General features: G+C 36.9%; 1 protein-coding gene across 3 annotated transcripts in view; it reads right to left on the reverse strand.

Moving 5' to 3' along the window:
• Nucleotides 1-18,651, reverse strand: part of TBC1D8B (TBC1 domain family member 8B) — a 39,075-nt gene that overhangs the window by 12,539 nt on the left and 7,885 nt on the right. For 2 of the 3 annotated variants that reach the window (XR_004750247.1, XM_035324067.1), the window contains exons 2-12: nt 17,383-17,493; nt 13,547-13,665; nt 12,711-12,936; nt 11,974-12,214; nt 10,287-10,494; nt 8,551-8,718; nt 7,057-7,206; nt 4,157-4,307; nt 2,515-2,729; nt 1,945-2,062; nt 969-1,254 (exon numbers count right to left, since the gene is read on the reverse strand). Coding sequence is in view for 2 of the 3 variants with exons in the window: in XM_035324067.1 (XP_035179958.1) it covers nt 969-1,254; nt 1,945-2,062; nt 2,515-2,729; nt 4,157-4,307; nt 7,057-7,206; nt 8,551-8,718; nt 10,287-10,494; nt 11,974-12,214; nt 12,711-12,936; nt 13,547-13,665; nt 17,383-17,493 (1,993 nt within the window). In the remaining variant the exon portion in view is untranslated. Of the gene's footprint in view, nt 1-968; nt 1,255-1,944; nt 2,063-2,514; nt 2,730-4,156; nt 4,308-7,056; nt 7,207-8,550; nt 8,719-10,286; nt 10,495-11,973; nt 12,215-12,710; nt 12,937-13,546; nt 13,666-17,362; nt 17,494-18,651 lie in introns of those variants that run through there. The other variant, XM_035324068.1, reaches the window with a different exon arrangement.

An 18,651-nucleotide genomic window follows, 5' to 3' on the forward strand; every position in this document is an offset into this window, starting at 1 on the left:
TGAATAGCACAAATATGCTGTAACAGTAGCACAGATATACAAACACAGGAACTGGCTACCCAAAGAAGGTTGCAGAGCCTCTAGCCTTGGAGCTTTTAAGACCCAGCTAGGCAGTAACATGGCTGACATGACCTAGTGCTAGCAGTAGTCTTTTCTGGGGTGAGAAGTTAGACTAGAGACTTCCCGAGCTCCCTTTCACTTGGCTTTCCCCTGGTTCTATAATCCAACTAGCAGCAATGTACTGCATAACCGGGAGAGAGGAATGGAGGCTTATGCTGAACTGCAACTGAGGCAATTTTAATTCCCTCAGATACATAAACCAGGACGTGCCTGATCTGCACTATTCATCGCACCTACAAAACCAGACTGAACAGTCCCATCACAGAGGTTAGCTGGTTCCTTTGCCAACACTGAGAAAACAGAGAAAAACATCTATGGAGTGATAGCTTCTTTTTTCTTGAGGCAAGGCAAACCACCGTCATCATTTTTTACAACTACCAGAATGCTGCAGGCTGGATTTACTGTACAATGGAAGTGTTGCAGCCGGATAAAGTGTTGAAAGCCAGAGTTCACAAGGAGTTCACAATAATCATCAAAAGCTTGAGTGTCAAGTGGAAGTAGCAGCTTGTTTGGTTCAAGTGAAAATTAAAATTTCACTCCTATTTTAAATGTTAATAAATTAGAAACTGGCTGAATGTGCTCTTATTGCTATTAAGTGCTAAAAATTTTAATGAGTACAGTTAGGTTTTACAATAAATACCAAGCTGCATGGCATCTTAAAGTAAAAATTACATTTTCTTCATGAATTCCCATTAATTCCTCATTTTCCTCATTAGTTCCTACCCCATTCAAACATGCAACATATGAAAAACAAAAAGGGAAGACGGGATTTTCAGAGGAAATGACATATCTGTTTGAAATTACAGCAGCTGCTACACTGCCTGTAAGAACAGCGGTTACACCAATACCTGTTGAGCACAGTCACTGCTTCTGCATCATCCTTACAAGTCAGCAACTTCTCCATGTTGTATTCCAGCACTGCGAGACCCAGCTGCAAGATTGCCTTTATTCCATCATAGAAGAAACAGTCCACCACATTGACTGCACTTTCAATAGGCAGCACACTGATAAAAAGGGTAAGGAACCAGGAGAGAGAGACCGAGGAGAAAAAAGTCATGTCCGTCATGTGGTCTGTCAACTGAGGCAGATGAACCCTGATGAGCTCCTCAAACACTGCCTGATCTACCAAGGCACCTGCAGGGAGAGGATAACAAAACCACCACCCAAATCTTAGTACACAGAAGCATTGTTTTCTCAGAGCACTGGCCAGAAACCTAGCCCCTATCCTACTGCGACTTGTTGTAAAAGCGAGCACAGACCCAGCTGCATGGCACCACTGACTCTGCTCCCTGTGCTGGAAGCTATGCACTCTGTACCTGGATCCAGAGGCTTGCATGTTGTAAAGTACATTAGCACCTTTGTGGGTGCATGTTTACTGCAAGTGATTCTCCTGTCAGTCGAAACACTCTCTCTGCAATGATGGAGAAACTTTACATGCAATTTTCTTCTAGCATTTAGAGCTGCACACATTGAGTGCCAGATCAAAGACTAAGTCTGCTCCTGAAGTAACTCTATTCCTTTTATTTAAGCTGGGTAAATTCCAATAAGTAGTATGAACTGCAGTTACAATTCCAAAAGAACTAAGTGACTACTTCCTGAGTAGTTATCCCTAGAATAATGACAATATTTGAAAATCACATCCACACTCTCTTAAGGAGGATCTTGGGATGTTCTGTGTTACTTCCATTTTTTACTTTACAGTACTGAACCAAATACCACAGTTTCTCTGCACTGTTCAGGCTTCAGCTCATTCCTTAGACTTGTTCTCACAGAATGATCGCTTATATTCACTTCTAGACAGACCAAAAGATAGACTGATGTTACCAATGATTCGACGATTGAAATAATCGGGTAGCATCCTTTCACACACGGCAACCAACAGCCAGAATGCTTCTTCCTCTTTAGCATACAGCAGAAGTACTGATGTCAAAATGTTCATTGCCTGCAAATTTTAACAGGGAAGGAAACATTCACGTGGCAAAATCCTAAAAACACAACTCTTCTATCATTTGTTGAAGTTTATACTTCTGATGACATTTTACAGCATGCATTTAGAGTGTTGCGATAATCTACAGCCTTATCAAGTGTAAGATTTTTACCTCCACGTTATCAAATACAGAGCATAGTATTTAAACTACATAAAAATATTGTTAAGTTTTAAAAGTCTAGTAGAAATTCAGGCATAAACGCAATGGACATGACAACATTTAACAACAAATTAAAGCACAGCATAAAAGCTCATGTCACACAGTGGGATGAAATAAGCAATGCAGGTGAACTACTGAGAAGGAAACCTTTACATGTTCCTGTGATTTATTTTATGAGGTGTCACGATACTGATACGGTTAACGAATGTTCAGACAACCAATATTAAGATTCTCAAAACTGCTGTACCTGACAATATCCAATTTGGGGATTCCTGTAGGCATAAGCTGTCAGAACTCTCCTGAGTGCAGAAATTCCTGTGTCGCTTTGAAAAGCAGGATGTTCAGGCAAGGAACGACGTAAATCTCGTTCGATTTCATCAGTAGCTAACGTGCATGTTCCTAAGGACTTTTCCACCAACTCAGTGTAATAACCAGGGTTGGATGCCATATCATTTACAGCACCTGCCAATAAATGTTATTGCACAGCATTAGAGGGTAACAATAAAGTATGTAGATAATTCTCTGCAATTTGTACAAACATTTTTGATGACTACTAAGGTATCTCCAGCTGCTATTACAGTGATGTAACAGAGTAATTCTACTGATATTAACACAATCACTCTGAAATAAATACAGAAAAGCAAAATAAAATAAGACTTGGAAGAAATCTCTTTCCATATTCCAGTCACTATCCATTATAAAGTCGATTTTGACTTGTTTTTTTTCCTGTTTCATTGTGGGGGAAAAAGAAGCTTCCTTTCACCTACAATTTTGCTTAAGTTTTCAGGCAAACACTTTTTCTTTTGTAGAACTGGCAACAGAATAGAAAAAACTTGGCAACGGATTGATATTTACCTAATTCATTCCATAACTTTTATGTCAACACAATCCAAGATAGAGATATCTGGTAACAGAAGCATAAATGTCTACATAAACACTCAAAGAAAACTAGCAAAGAAATCCACATTCACATGTCCTCAAAAACAACTACCATACAGCAGTAGGCTGAATGAATAGGTTAAAACATATTTGTTAAAAAAAATAGACTCTCTAGAACAGCAGAATGCTCTGCCCAGGGGAACACCATGAGTACAGGTAGTGGGTAAGGTCCCGGGTGTCTCCTCAGAACCTGCAGCTTATTTTCTGAATCTACACAGCCTACCTGTAAGACTCTGATCAAGTCAGTGGCTACCACTTTTGTAAGTGTTTAAGTGAATGGGAATCAAAAGTGCACAGAGGTGCCTTTTAAGCACCTTTTAAAGCAATGCCTTAATTCCCCAGGCCTCCACTTCCTCACGTTAAGTGCTCCAACACAGGTGTGTTCTACGGCAGAAAGCCACAAAAGTATACTTAGAGTTTTGGCAAGAGATCCCATATGTGTATCAAAGTCCACAATTCCTGTACAATTCTCACTCTGAACCAAGCAACAGTGTATAACAAAGAACTAACGATACTAGAGACAAATTCCCTGCCAGAAAACATTTTTTTTTTGTCTAGGAACACTATCATCTCAGAAAGCTTAAACCAAAACAATTGAAAAATGGTCCCGCAAACTTGCTTTTCTTTTTAGCAAGTAAAGAGACACTGCTGAAACTGATTGTCCCCTTGAACTTTAAGAATACAGCACATTCTTACTATTTTTAGTTGAGTTTATTCTGAATCAATGCAGAACAGAATAACTTTGACTATTCTTTTGAAGTCTTTTGAAACCTTTCTTCAGAAAGATTTAGATAAGTTGCCACAGGAAAGAAGTTTTTTGTGTGTTTTTTTTTTTTGTTTGTTTGTTTGGTTGGTTGTTTGGTTTTTTGGCAGACTATGGTCAGTAAGTAACTAGAACATCTATACAGCAGAGTCTACAAAATGACTCAATTATACTTGCTAGGCAATACCTGAGAACAGTAGCCAGAGCTCTCCTCTTAAGGCCTCTGGAATCCCTCTTACCACCAAGTCTCGAGTCTTCTTTGTTCGAAACATACTGACACCGTGTCCCCGTTCAACAAAGAGGATGTTCCAGGACTGTTCTTTCATTTTTTCTTTCAACTGTGAAAAGCAAAAAAAAAAAGAAGACTATTAAGTAAACTGGAAGATTCTCTCATGTTTCAGACAAAAGAACTATTTTGCTCCTAGTTATATTCACGTAAACTAAAAGCGGCAGCACTGGTATTGGTGTTGATATCTGAAATGAAGGCTGATGCAGATCAGAGCAAAAATGTAACCTGTGCATAGTTTAAGTCTGAGATACAATAGGATTTCCTACATAACCATTTTTTAAAGTATTCTCACAAAAGTATTTTACATTCTTAATTCTTACAAGAATTTCTATACCAGACTGGACAAAAGGTAAATCTAATCCAGTACCCATCTGACAAGAACCAACAATGAGTGCCAAAGGACAGCGAAGTCAAGCAAAGTATCTGCAAAATCCTCCTCCATTCTGCAACAAACTGAAGTAGAGGCACCTCCTCAGCACAGACACTATCTCTGAAATTAACAACACAAAAACACACAGTAGTTTTTATCCCTGCAAATTGCTTTCTGAACTCAGACATATCTGTTGTCTTCTAACTTCAATTGAGGACTCCCTGCTAAACTGATTTTTTTTTTTTTTTTTTTTTTTTTAAATCAACGGGTAGGCAGTGCTATTTGTTACCTTGGGTTGAACCATTCGCAGCTTTGACACCACATCAACAAAAAATACAGAATTATCAAAGGACCATGAAGTATTTTATGGGAGTCAGTGAACAGTGATAAACCAGTAAGACAGCTAACCAGTGTATGGTGCAAATGTGCAGACAAATTCTGCCATCATAGTTCTCCTGATGCATTCCAAAAACAGATTGCCAGCATAACAAATAAGCAAATTTAATGGCAGAAAAACAGAGGTACTTGTAAGATCCTTTGTCAGCTCTTTACATATAAATATAGATATGTTCATATGATATACAAACACACACACCAATCTGATTATAACTTGGGCCAATTTTTAAATACCCTTATACTCCATTTTTTATTCCTGCTTTGTCATAAACAGCATAAAATTTTCTTGGTAAAGAGCAAATTGATAGAATAAGGACAAAAAGACGGAACAGAGAAAGCAGTAGAAAAGACAACCAAGAAAAATAGGGAGAAGGTTCAGATCATTTGTGTGGTTCCCATTTTCTCTGTGCTAATTTGTGAGCTCTAACAAACAAGCTATGAGAAAAGCATCTGGCCATGATGGCACAAGGTAGTTAAGCATATTATTATTTTCAAGATGAAAACATACTGCCACAGATACCTGCTTAGTTATTCAGATAAAGTAACATACCGTGGCTTCAATGTGTCTATGAATTGTTCTTGCTAACAGCAATAAAAATGCAGTAACACTGACACAGATGAGATAACATGCCATAGAAACTCAACAGGCAAAACAGGTTACTCTCCTTTTGTCTGATTCATCATGCTTTGTTGCATTACATCAGTTAACAGATTTGGAACAGAGTGCATACAAATGGTGGAAAGCAGAGAGGGATTACATGGCATCAGTGTCATTGTTTTACCACAGTTTCTAAATCTCTCCTCAGTCTATCTACATGAACTCCACATAGCAATGGAAGAGAATCAGTGATCAGGGAAAACTGCAGGAGAATGAAGTCTAGTTGGATTAAGGAGGGGAACTAATAGCTGAAAACACTTAAGCCCCTATCAGTTTAACATTTAATCAGATATTTATCAACTACAGAGAACATTTTACAAAATAGCAATTACTGTCAAAATACAAAACAACTGTGTATGCATCTGAACTTCAGTAGGACCAGCCACGTATGTAAAACCTGCTTCAGAGGGAAAACTATTCAAACATAACTGAAGTAAGAGGCTTTTACCTGCAGAGTACAGGGAGGTGGGAGGAGTGGCTGGCAGCAGTGAAATAGGTCCTTTGTGAGGTATAAGACTTCTAATAAACTATTGATTATGCACCTAAAAAGCAATTCAATTTCTCTGAAGTAAAGCAACTGACAATCTGGTGTTGCATCTCACGAGAGGCTCCAGTCCTGAGACAGGGTGAACACTGCCACTACATTTTCTACACATGCAGCAGTAAGATTTAATATTGTTAAAGCAATTCAAGGTGATCTGCAGAAAGGTAAAGTAGATTTTTCCCACTTCTGTTCATTGTGCTATAAAAATCAGAACTTAAAAACCTGTTTTGCTTTCATTCCTGCCAAAGGGGCTTTTATTTTCTGGTATCATACATTCCATACCTGAATTTACCCTATTTTGCTGAAAGACTAATTTTAAAATAAAAATTGTGTCTTACTGCACACATTTTGGAGAATCAAAATGAGTACAACTTACTGAAAAAAATAATAATTAAAAATATATATCCAAAGCATAACTTTGTTACAATGAAGTACAAAAAGAATGAAGCAATGAAGAAATGAAGTCAATTTCCTGATACCATTCTCCTTGTTCCCCAAGCATCTGTAGTGACTTTCTACCTTGACAATTCAGATAGATATGAAATATGTTAGCTATCACAAAACAAACAGCCAACCCTTCCCTGAGGGGCTGGAAGAGCAAGAGGAATTAGCTCCATGAAGATAAGGCGTATCATTATTAAACAAGACGAGCAGAAAATTGAATGGAGCCATGAAGAAGCACCCTGTGGACTCAAAATACAGAACATGCAGATGAAAGAAGATTGGCAAAGCCCCAGAGGAAATCAGAAGCCTTGCTGGAATACATTTGGAATATACTTAACTCCTTTCCAATTAGATTCCAAAGCCTGTTGGCCATTTTTATCCCTTACCATTTTAGAGTCTAGATTCTCAGCATCCTGAGGATGGTAGACAGTCATTAGGGCTTCTGTACTGACGGTTTTGCTGTTATCTCTCTGACCCATCTTTGCTGGTAACTTATCAAAATCCTTTGGACTGTCAGAGGCAGAACTAGTTGCAACCTTCATAAATAAATAAAAATTAACAAATGGTAGTTTATAAATGCCAAACAATCCTTCAAGAAGCAGCACTGATAGCAGAAACTGTTTTTGTTTCAAGACTACCCTTGTTTATGATATTAATTTACCAGTACCAGATACAGTATTAAAATTTAGACTTGCATACAATTCATATATGCATGAACAAACTTCCAAAATAAATGAAAACCAGCAGTCCCTGTTCTGCACAGCCAGGCTATCAGGAGGCTGCACTTGAAAAATCCACCTCTACAGCCAAGAACTTAATTATAAAAGGCCAAAACTCATTATGAAAATTATAATAGACAGGGAGGCCAGACCATCAATCACAGAAGTAAAAAAATAATAATAATAATAATTTAAATGGAGCCATACAGAACTATACAGAAATGCTAAGAGCATTTCAGAAACAGCAATAGAACCTGGATTGCTTTTCAAAACCTAATAGAAAGTAAAGCCAAAGAATCCAAAACATAATGCATTCAACAGTAACGTTATTATTCAAAACATTCACATGGGCATTAACTGAGTTATTTATTTTTCCACACCTTAAAACCAAAGCAATACAATTTATCACACTATGCCAAAGCAATGCAGATATTACCCAAAAGAAGGTGATCTGAAGGGGAACGCCCTTGAGAAGCAGACCTTACCACTCAGGTTTCTCAAGGTTGTGCTGTTGTACCCTTACTAGCTGAACATTCCTGCTGCTATCAAGCTATTTTGCTTTTATTACTCCACTTGCACCTAGTAACTCTTAAGAAGCAAAATCTCAATGTAGAGACTTTGCTGAGACGCTGATTATTTTCTTACAGCTGTCATTTTAGAGACTACTCCAGCTGATTACATTTTTCAAGAGAAAACCTTCATGGAAGAGATACAGAAACTGTAATGAGTAATGCTTGCTAGGGCTGTTTTGTCATTTTCTTATTTCTTATGCGTGAAACTACACACAGCTTTCTTCACATCCAGAAGCACGCTTACAATTATTCCATCATCTTTCTGACTCAACGAGTCAGCTGACAAAAACACAGTTAAACATGTTTTTATATCACTCTGTATGTCAGACTTTTTTTTTTATATCAGACTTTAATGTGAACGGTCTGAAGGCAAGAAATGGGAATATTATTTTAAAAAAACAGAAAAAGACATAACCTGTAATATAGAGGTGAAGCAGACATTGTTGTTCCTTTTGTGTCTAGATTCAGACTAAAAATGTATGGCATTACACTGCAAAACACTGACAACAATATGTAAACTATTTGTAAGACTGGAAAACCTAATTCCTAGGAACAGGTAATAAGAAATTAGAATTAGCTGAACAGTTACCTCTGTACTTATGATATGTTGTGGATTTGAAGTTGCATTGCATTTGATTTGGAGCTTTGTGACAAGCTGTTCGAAATCTTTAACCTCAGTGAAACGAAAAGCTCTTTTTCCTTTGGTACTAATGCTGACTCCTCTGTTGGCTGGATCAGCCTTATCCACCCCTATGACCTACGGAGGCAAGGATATATTAATTATGCATCTCATCTCAACAAATTGCTTCTAAAAGAAAAAAATTAAAAACATAGACATACATGAAACAGTTGTATGAAAACAGTAGCACCACACAAACAGAATTAGTCATGCAAGTAACTTACTGCTTTACAGCTCAGTGGTTTAGAGCTATTTTAATACAAGGCAATAGGATTTGTGATAGTTTTTCTACAGAGTACCCAAAAAAAATTTTGAAAAGGTTTTCTCAGCTCCAAGTATGCAAATCTGAATATCTTTCCTCCTTCTATCTGCTGGAGCTGTTATTTTTTTTTTTACCATCCAAAAACAGACAAAACCTGGCTCTTGAGTAATCAAACGAATCAAGTTTCACAAGAATGAATTTCCACTGAGAATACCATTTCAATGACAGCTGTCATAACATGACAGTTAGAGCTGCTTTTAATTGCCACGATGGAACAGTTACAGATTAGAGCAGTTAATACACTTTAATAATGCACATTCTTACAAGACAATAGTGAATAGCTGGAGTGGCTGTCATTGCTGATGCTTTTACATTCTTGAAAGCAAAGAATGAAAGACTGCTGAAACAAAACAACTCTGCAGTACCTGACAGTCTGCATGAGAGCATTTAGAGTCAGCTCCTTTAACACAGTCTCTTCTGTTTTTTCACAGCTTATAGAAATCAGTATTGTTTGCAAGACTATTTACAGAAGATCAAATGAAGTCCCTTGTCTGGGGGGGAACACCAAATGCACTGCTGAAATCAGCTCAGTTCACTGCACTGTCAGGTGTCTTACATTGGCAGTATGTACAGAGTATACAGAGCAATTACAGAGCCTGGTTAATTTTTAAGCTATTGTATTACAAGTCCAGGTGCTGCTGAAAAGCTTCTAACACCGAAAGACTGAAATGTGGCAATCACATGAAATGTCCCAGATCACATGAAGTTAGCACAGGAATGAAGAAGGTTTTTTTTCTCCCAGATTTTATTTCAGTCTAGCTACAGTACTCTACATAACTTTGTGCCCTTGGCAATATGGTCCTTATTCAGTCTGCCAAGACTACCAGCTGTAATGGCATTGATATTTGCTCGCTGAAGACTGTCAATGGATTTTCCTATAGACGAATGAATAGATGGCACTGCTCAACTACTGCAAAGAGATGAATGGCACAACGGAGCTAAGAAAGTAACATGGCAGAACAATTGTCTTCAAGATCCTCTACCCTCTACAATTCTTTACTTTTTATCTTCACAATCTCCCCTTAACTCAACCTCAAGAATTAAGCATGAGCTTTTATTTTACAAAAAAAAAAAGTATTTAAAAATTCGGATTCTGTATCCTGCTACAGAAATCATAGTAATAAGGCAAAAAAGACACAAGGGACAAAGCTGGGACATGAAAGCAGTTCTGTAACCAGTATTAGTACATGCACTACCCAAGGAAAGGAGAAATTATGACATCACATAAACTAAACAGATTCTAACGAAAATCTGCTAAATTGGCATTAAACTATGCAAATGCAAATTGTCTGGTAAAGCAGGCTCTGACTGTAGTTTCCATTACCTCTCTTAATGGAATGATTACACTGCACAGGCTGCCATCCTGGCTAGCAAAGCAGATGTAGTTTTCTGAAATGCACATTTTCCCATGGGTGTTGTAATGAGTGAAAGGAACCCATAAGAAGCATTCATGAACTTCCTTCAAAGTTTCTTCTTTGGGTAGCCTGAAGAATGCACTAAACTGCTCACTGTGGGCTCGGCTCTCTAGGCCTCTAGATTACAAAGAAAACAAACAAAAAAAAAGAGGAAAAAAAAAGAAATATATTTAAATGACCTTACAAATAAGAAAGTTAAAATACCTTGGGAAAAGGCTATGTAAGCATCATGCTCTCCCATAATCTGCGGTGTCCATCTGGAGGGCTAAGCGTTTTGCCTAAAGAGGCAACAGAGTGTAGGACCAAACCTGTATACACCCACTTAACAAAATACTTAAATGCTTCACTAAATAGGAATAGATTCAAGCATGCTCTTACACAGTGAAGCACTTTGCTGAATCAGGGCCTAAAGATGGTAGAGAAAATGAAAGAAAACAACGTATTATTAGCCTAATCCTGCTCTGTTTCCCAACCCATCAAAATAATCTATTTAAACCTAAAACAAGTTTTTGCTTGACAGAGGGCCAATTAGCTAGAAATGTAGCACATGTTGTAGACATCTGCCATGGAAAAATTCTTCACAGATAACTGCAACCACAATCAACGTTTTGGTGACAGAGCACTCTCTCTCTCCAGCATTGCTACCAAATTGAGGTATCAATTACCCAGGAAATACAACCAAGAACAGGTTTTATTTACTATACAATTACTATACAAAGACTTGGCTTTTTTTCATTTCCCTTTTACATCACAGTTGCAAGGGGTTTTAACTAGGAACATGTAAAATAGAGTTACTGGAAATCAGGTTAAGACTGAAATTTATTAGAAAAATGCTTTATCATATTTTCTATAGATAATATCATATTTTGTATAGATAATATTTTCAAAGTCCCCTTATGTGAATTTAAATTACATAACAATAGACTTGCTTATCCTGGTTGCTTTTCACAGTAACTAGCAGATCAACACTTCAACATCTGAGTGAGAATATGAATTGAGGAGAAGACAACATTTGCATCTACAGAAGCTAGAACTCAAATCTTACAACATGAAATAACCACACATCTTCTTCAAGAAGGAAGGACTCTAACCATCTGGTTATTGACATACGCATCTTTTCCGTTGCCTAAAACACTGCCATAAACAAGTAAAGCTATATACCCATCTGTAACTCATTGATTTTATCACCTATATCCTGTAGCAGAAAAGCCATGCAGTTATTATCTGCATAAGTGCATTTAATCATTTATTCTCCACCTTTTCCTTCCTCGTCAGGATTCTTGGTAGAAAATCAAGAATGGAACTGCAGTGTCTATTTCTAGATGCTGTTAAAATACCTTTTAAAAACATCAACTACTGTAAACCATATAGAAGGAGCCCATTTCTGAAGGTTTGATCAGTTCCTGCCTTCACATAGACTTTTGATACTGCAAAGTAATAAGTTACAATGCCTCACATTACTTTGATGCCAATTTTTAACAAGACACTTAAGAGCTTCGCCGAAATTTACTTATTTCCCTGAGGCAAGGATTCTCCTCCCGTTTGTCTTAAAAAGCACTGGGCCCCGAGCAGACAGGCTACAAGCAATTACGCTACCTCTTGGTGATCTGCAGGGGGTCATGAAGGACGAGGTCATTTTCAAATGTCTCTTTGTCAAAAAGTCTCCTAACAGCATAGTTTGCCAGCTGCTCCATGAGAAGGAATGTTTCATTAATGTGCAAAAACATGGAAAAATAGTGATCTTCCCCACGGGAGCAGACATGAATACTCTCTGTCAGGATAACATTGGAAGTCTTCTCAAGCTTTGATATTTCATCCCAGGAGATAATAAGTTTTACTGAAAATACAAATATAGGCAGATCTGAGTAACTTCTCTTTAGCTCCTATCTTTCTATTAAACAAAGAAAAGTGGTAGTCAACAGCACTAATAAAGTATAATTAAGCAACACAGTTAAATCATAACCTATTTAGAAAGAGCTACAAATTCATAAGGCCAAAAAATAAAGATTCCCTTCACAATTCCTATAAAACAATATAACTAGGAAGACTTTCACAGAAATAAAAACATTAAAGACACACCACTCTTTGGTGTGAACCATTCTTTGGTGCCTTCTTTCTGAATCTAACAGAGGGGAGGAAAAAAGGCATCTTAAAGTATGTTTCATAAATGTATTTATTTCCCTACAGTATTTAGGTTTGTGGTTTTTTATTTTGTGATGACATCTACTCACATTGCAAAACAGTTCACTCAGAATATAAGAAAGATTACTCCAAATCTGAAAGATATACAGCAAAACATAAAGGGACTAAGCGTAGCATCCAAGCTTACTTACTTTCTGCTCCCAGCAAAAATGAGTAAAAACTAAGGAAGTTGGTACTAAGATAAAGCCATCCTTGACAAGGCACTCTGCCCTTCCAGTAGCTGCATGAGTAATAGGTAACCAACTTCTCCTGCTCTGGTAATCCAAAACACCTTTCAAACTTCATAAGACCCTCACGAAACTTCTCAGGATCTTCTTCTTTTACAAAAGAACCTTTTCCCTCTTCAGCAATCAAGCCCTAAAACAAAAGAACCAGTTACTTTATATGTGTCCACATGGGTGAGTGTCATATGTGCACCTGCATACATACAATGGAGCATTCTCTCATTATACTAAATTTAAGAACTGCAAAAACAGTCTGAGTCAAAACACAGGTTATAAATCAAATGTGCTATTTCAGACATATGCAATGGGTTTTTCCACACAACTTAGGTACAACATACACAATCTGAAAAAAATGTGTTTTCTTTAATCACAAGAATTCCTGAGCTAAACATTTAGTATATGCAAGGTGAAGCACTGCACCTTCTCAAAACAAACCACCCATATACTTCCTAGGCATTATGAAAATTATTGTGAAATAATGTATCATCAGTTTCAGACCACTATCTAAAGGCATATATCATTTACCAAAAAGAAATAATCTAAGTCCAATAACTCTTAACTGTGGGGCAGATAAACAGTAACAAAGGAGCATGTTGCAGTTAACAGCCACATACTTCCCACTCAGAAGTATGCAACATTATGGTGCTGTCCTTTGACATTTTATAGGGAACATATTATTTGTGTACATTTAGAGGAAAAAAATACTTAGCCTTTCCCAATCGTGGTGTGTGCCTGTTACTTACTCTTATCTTTCCCTGGACAAAGCTTGTAATATCTTCATTTGAATCAAATACTGATAAAGTGTTCATAACATTGTTTTCTAACCAGTCCCAGTGTTCTGTTATCTCTTCTCTGCTGGCTCCTGAAAATTAGTATTAACAAAAATTAGAAGAGACTTTAATAAGTTTATTCACAATAATAATCAACAGAATACTCAGTGTATTCCAGGTTCACGGAGTAATGCAGATAAGAGTTCAAATCCTAAATTACAGACCTATAGCTGAACTCTTTTGTACAGCAAAAATGTATATGGTGTACATTAAAAATGCACAGACATGTTTTTATTTTTCAAGCTCTTTATACAGCTATACTTCTAGCCTTGACATCCCGAGGCATCTCAGCTTTGTCAACATTTTGTGGCTCTGTGCTGAAGCCTTACTTGGACTGAGAGTTCCCTCAGCTCGGCAGTACCTCTGAGCATCATTAGCAGACTCCCAGTTCAGTAAGGACACTCCCCTAGAAGGTGGGAAACACGAGACCAAATTCATGAGAAAATAAAAATGTGAGCCTCAGCTTCAATCATGAAGCCACACCGGTTCCCAGAGAACTTCAAGACTTGGTCTTACTGTGGTGCAAAAACCCTTCTGACACATGTGAGGATGTAAAGCCTATAGCACTGTGACCAGGATGGTAGCAGAGATTTCTCTTTGGATACATGAAACAACCATTTAAGCTGCCTACCACAAACAATTACTAGTTAGTTGTTCTCAGTTGTTCTCACGGTTTTATCTCATTCTCTATCAAGTCACATTTTAATTATATTTCTATCACACTAAAATATAAGCAACCATCATTCAGAAAACACTTGTCATTCTATCTACAGCAAAGTTCTACTTGTGTTGTAATTCCAAATAATGTGACGTTTTCATGCAGTTAAAGGGTTCTACAAGAGGACAGAAGCACAGATACATCCCAGATGGAAGATCCTGTATCAGGAAGCAGGAAAAAAAAAAAAAAGACTCATCAATTCATACAAGCTGAATAATCCTTGAAATGTTTTTTTGCACCTCCAAAATTAGCAGTGTTTTTCTTCTGAACCCTCTGTGACTCCAACACACAGGAATAAGGAATGTTTTCTTCCTTGTCATTACATACATGCAAGGGGAGCAGTATCATAAAAAATCTGTCATCACTAACCATAAGGAATGTACAAACCACAGCCAAGATAAAATTCAGTGTTCCAAGAATATAAATACCGCGTTATCAAACATCTTAGAGAGAAGCCAACTTTATTACGTTACTTTATTCACTTTACAGTGCTTTTAATCTAGGTTTCAGATAGCAATCGCTTACCATATGTCACTGCAATTTCATAGCAAAGAAAACCTATCTCACCCGAACTTCCCAGAAATAGATTAGTGGTTTGCTTCAAATACAAAAGGAAACTCTTACCTACCAGATACTTTTATGATCTGTGAAATATTTATGATAATTCATCTTACTCTTTTCATTTACTCAGATACAAGGTATGGAAGTGGTAACAGGCAATAAAGCAGAGCTTATACTAGTGAAACAATATTTGAGGTCCTGCAAATTCAACACTGTGTCAATTCTTTAGAGACAGGAGACTCTTTCCACCCCATCAGATGGTGGGAGACAGGGAGAAGAACAGGGACGGAAAGAATTTATATAGGATTGAATAAAGGGACTCTAGCATATAAGTTAGTTGGCTGTTTTATCCTTCACAGGAATGCTCACAAATAAAGCCAGTAAAATCTCACACTATCAATACCCCTAAGTAAGAAGACAGAATTAAGTATTTCTATTTTCACAATTTACTGTGTAAAGACTAATTGAACAATTTTCAGTGGACTCCACAGAATTAAGGCTGCTACGGGAATGAACAGAAATTGTTCTAAATACATTTAATAGACTGTGCTACATATGCTGGATTTGCAATCACAAAGAAATGATATAAAGAGTAATTAACACAGCAATGAATTCAAAAGCTAATTCTTTTTTCTCAGACTACACATGTGGAGCAATTATTTGAGTATGAACAAGAATCAGAGGAACAGATGTGCCACAATAAAGATTTTTTTAATAAACATTTAAATGCTTTAGGAGCACTATTTCATACCCTTTACATGTAAAAGCAGAAAAGAAATGTAATCTCTTCAACTTACTTCACAGAAGGAATAACCTGCTTTCTAACACAAAGTACAATTACATTATGTAGCCTTTTGTTCTAAAGTATACTTATGTAATATAGAATTTATATAAATTCAGTCCTAAAGCGAAGGCTACACTTAATATTTTCCCAGGGGCTTACATGATGCTGTTAGAATTCCCCACGGTATATTTCCAATGTGCTTATCAAAGTAGTTTTCTTAACAGCCTGTCACCATTAGTTCTGACTTCAGAGGAAGTAGACCTAAAATTTTATTTACAATTCACAAACTTTAAAATGCTGTCCCTTTTAAGTGACATGTAACAAATGATATGAAATTGTTATTAAGCAGTTCTTTCGCCAACTACTGCCCTTCAGAGAAGTCTTTGCAGAACATGAACAAGAACAGATTAGCATTACAGTATGAAGTGTGCAAACTATTTGGCTAAACATCTAAAAGGAGAAACCTGTATTTTGAAAGTAGATAACTTTATCAAAAAGATAGGAAAAGGCACAGTTTCTCATTTAAGGTGAAGCAATGAAGATTTATAATAAAATGATAGCAGCAAAATCCCATGTGAAAATAGCTTTGCACTTACTAGTAGAATTATATATGCATGTATGTGTTTGCAGAATGGCACCTCTAATCTTTCACCACAGGCAACTAGAAGAAAGGCCTGGAGACCACTGAAGTCGAGATGGAGACTTGTTTTTTTAAAGAACACAACTAACTAAAAAAATGAAAACTAAAAATGAACTAAAATATATACATATAATAACTCTATATATTTTTTCAGAGTTTTTATAAGCCTAAGAAATAGATTAATTCCACTACAGTGACATTTAACATTAGATCATATGACTGTCTTACTTTCAATGTAAAGACAAGGCCGTGCTGAGGAAGAAAAAACAATGATGCATGCAAAGAATTAGAGTCCTCTCAGCTTCTGGAATGAAAGTTTGTCTGAACGCTCACTACTTAAGCAGCATGTATAAAGAATTAAGACTTTATTCTCAAGGGAAGCTGCAATATTAAAATAAAAAATACACACACTAGCAATAAGGATGCTTTATGAAAAATCACATGCTCCGCACTCAAGGTCAATTTTCTTTTCCGTTTCCTACTGCTTAACAATATAACATAAAGAGGAAGAACCTCTTGCACTGAGAGCAGCAGATATGAGGAAGAATTCAGCTGCTACCATGACTGGGAACCCAGTTCATTTTTACAAACAAAGATAAAGTAGAAAAAAAGTCCAGATAAGCTATTCCTGTTATTCATACCTACAGCACACTTTGTACTCCCAAGCGTCAACTTATCCATATCATCCTGAACTGTGCCAAGTTACAGAGCTCCATCGCAGCTTACAAGCTAAAAGATTGTGCCTCTGTTATTCTAAGAGAGCACCAAAGCAGTTTCTCTGTACTTCACGGACTGCTGCAGAAAATAGGCAATCTGACATTATAATACGAAGACACATTCTGAAAAACTGGAACCCTAAACTGCTGCCAATCTCTCGTTTCCAATCTCCTGAGCAACACTCTATCATTAACAAATACTTTTAAACCATTTAGATGCCCTTGGAATTAATAATAATGTGAGGGAATTAACCCAACACAAAAATTGAGACCATTCTTTGTACCTTGATTTTTCACTTTATAAACTCACTTCTAAATAATAATACATACCACATGCAATGGACCAGTAGACTTGCGAGTCTGGTGTCTGATGCAGGATGCGAAACGGGGCCACTTTTGATGTAGAATCCAGCACTGCATCTAGCGTTCCCACAAGAAGACCTGAAACATTTAACAAAACATATACAGCCTGGTGAAACTAGGACTTGAAATGCACACTCACCTTCCGTCTCCTTTCTTAGTGAATAGCAGTGCTACTCAAATGAAGAGTTATTCCCTAATAAACGCTGAGAAATTAAGAAACACAAATGAGTTAAGCCAAAGTGCTCCTAAAAGAACCTCGTTGAGAAGTGGTAATACTTTCATCTAGCAAAAGCCATTATAAACACGACCTGAGGATGAAGAAGATCTTGAGATGACACCCATAGAAGTAATAGCCATGCAGTATGGTAAACCAGAGAGTAACCTGAAAAGGAACGTGGTAGTTTCTAACCTTTAATAAGCACAGGCAGTAATTGAACTACCTCATAATTAGTCATTTATTGTTGTTCTGGTTTACAGAGAAAGGAAACAGTTCTCAGGAAACCGCAATTCCATTTTGTCTAATTTATAAAAATCCCATCCATTGTTTTTACACGAGAAAAACCTATCACACTTTCTGTACCTACAGAGGTTTTGCTGCTCATTCCATACTCTAAGTACTGCACTATAAAATGCCTGCCGTTCTTTATCAACACTCTGTCAGAGGACTCCTACACTCAGTACAGAACACTAAGATTTCATCCTACCATCCCATGCATGAGTATATTTCATAAGGTACATTATTCCATTATACATTATAATGACAGATATAATGGCCATGTCACCTCCTTTCCACTAGAGACTGAATTAGCTCTCATTAAGCCCAGTTCAGATCAAAATATAGTAATTCCATTAATGAGACACACTTCAACTCTCACAACAAATGAGATACTCTCTTTCAAAAAAATTCCTGCGAAAATGAGTATGCATTTTAGCTTGGCAGCCAGTATCATTCTTTCTGCACAGTAATATAATTAGGCAGCTCAGAGACCTTAAAAGTTGATTTTAAATCTAAGGATCAGAGAATTCTAAGAGGAGAAAAAAATCCATACAGAAAAAATATAAGCTTTTGGATCCTTATGCTCAAGTAAACCTCTTTTTATGAAAATACAGGTGACAAAAAGACAGACAACATAATCTTGTGCTTCCTTCCTGTATTTTCCATGCTTGGCAGGCATCCTTCTAGCATCGCCGCCTAAATGGAAGGTTCAAATAAAGCAATGCTGCCAAAGCAATCAC

The sequence above is a fragment of the Oxyura jamaicensis genome, chromosome 4, assembly GCF_011077185.1.
Source record: "Oxyura jamaicensis isolate SHBP4307 breed ruddy duck chromosome 4, BPBGC_Ojam_1.0, whole genome shotgun sequence".
Lineage (NCBI taxonomy): Eukaryota > Metazoa > Chordata > Aves > Anseriformes > Anatidae > Oxyura > Oxyura jamaicensis.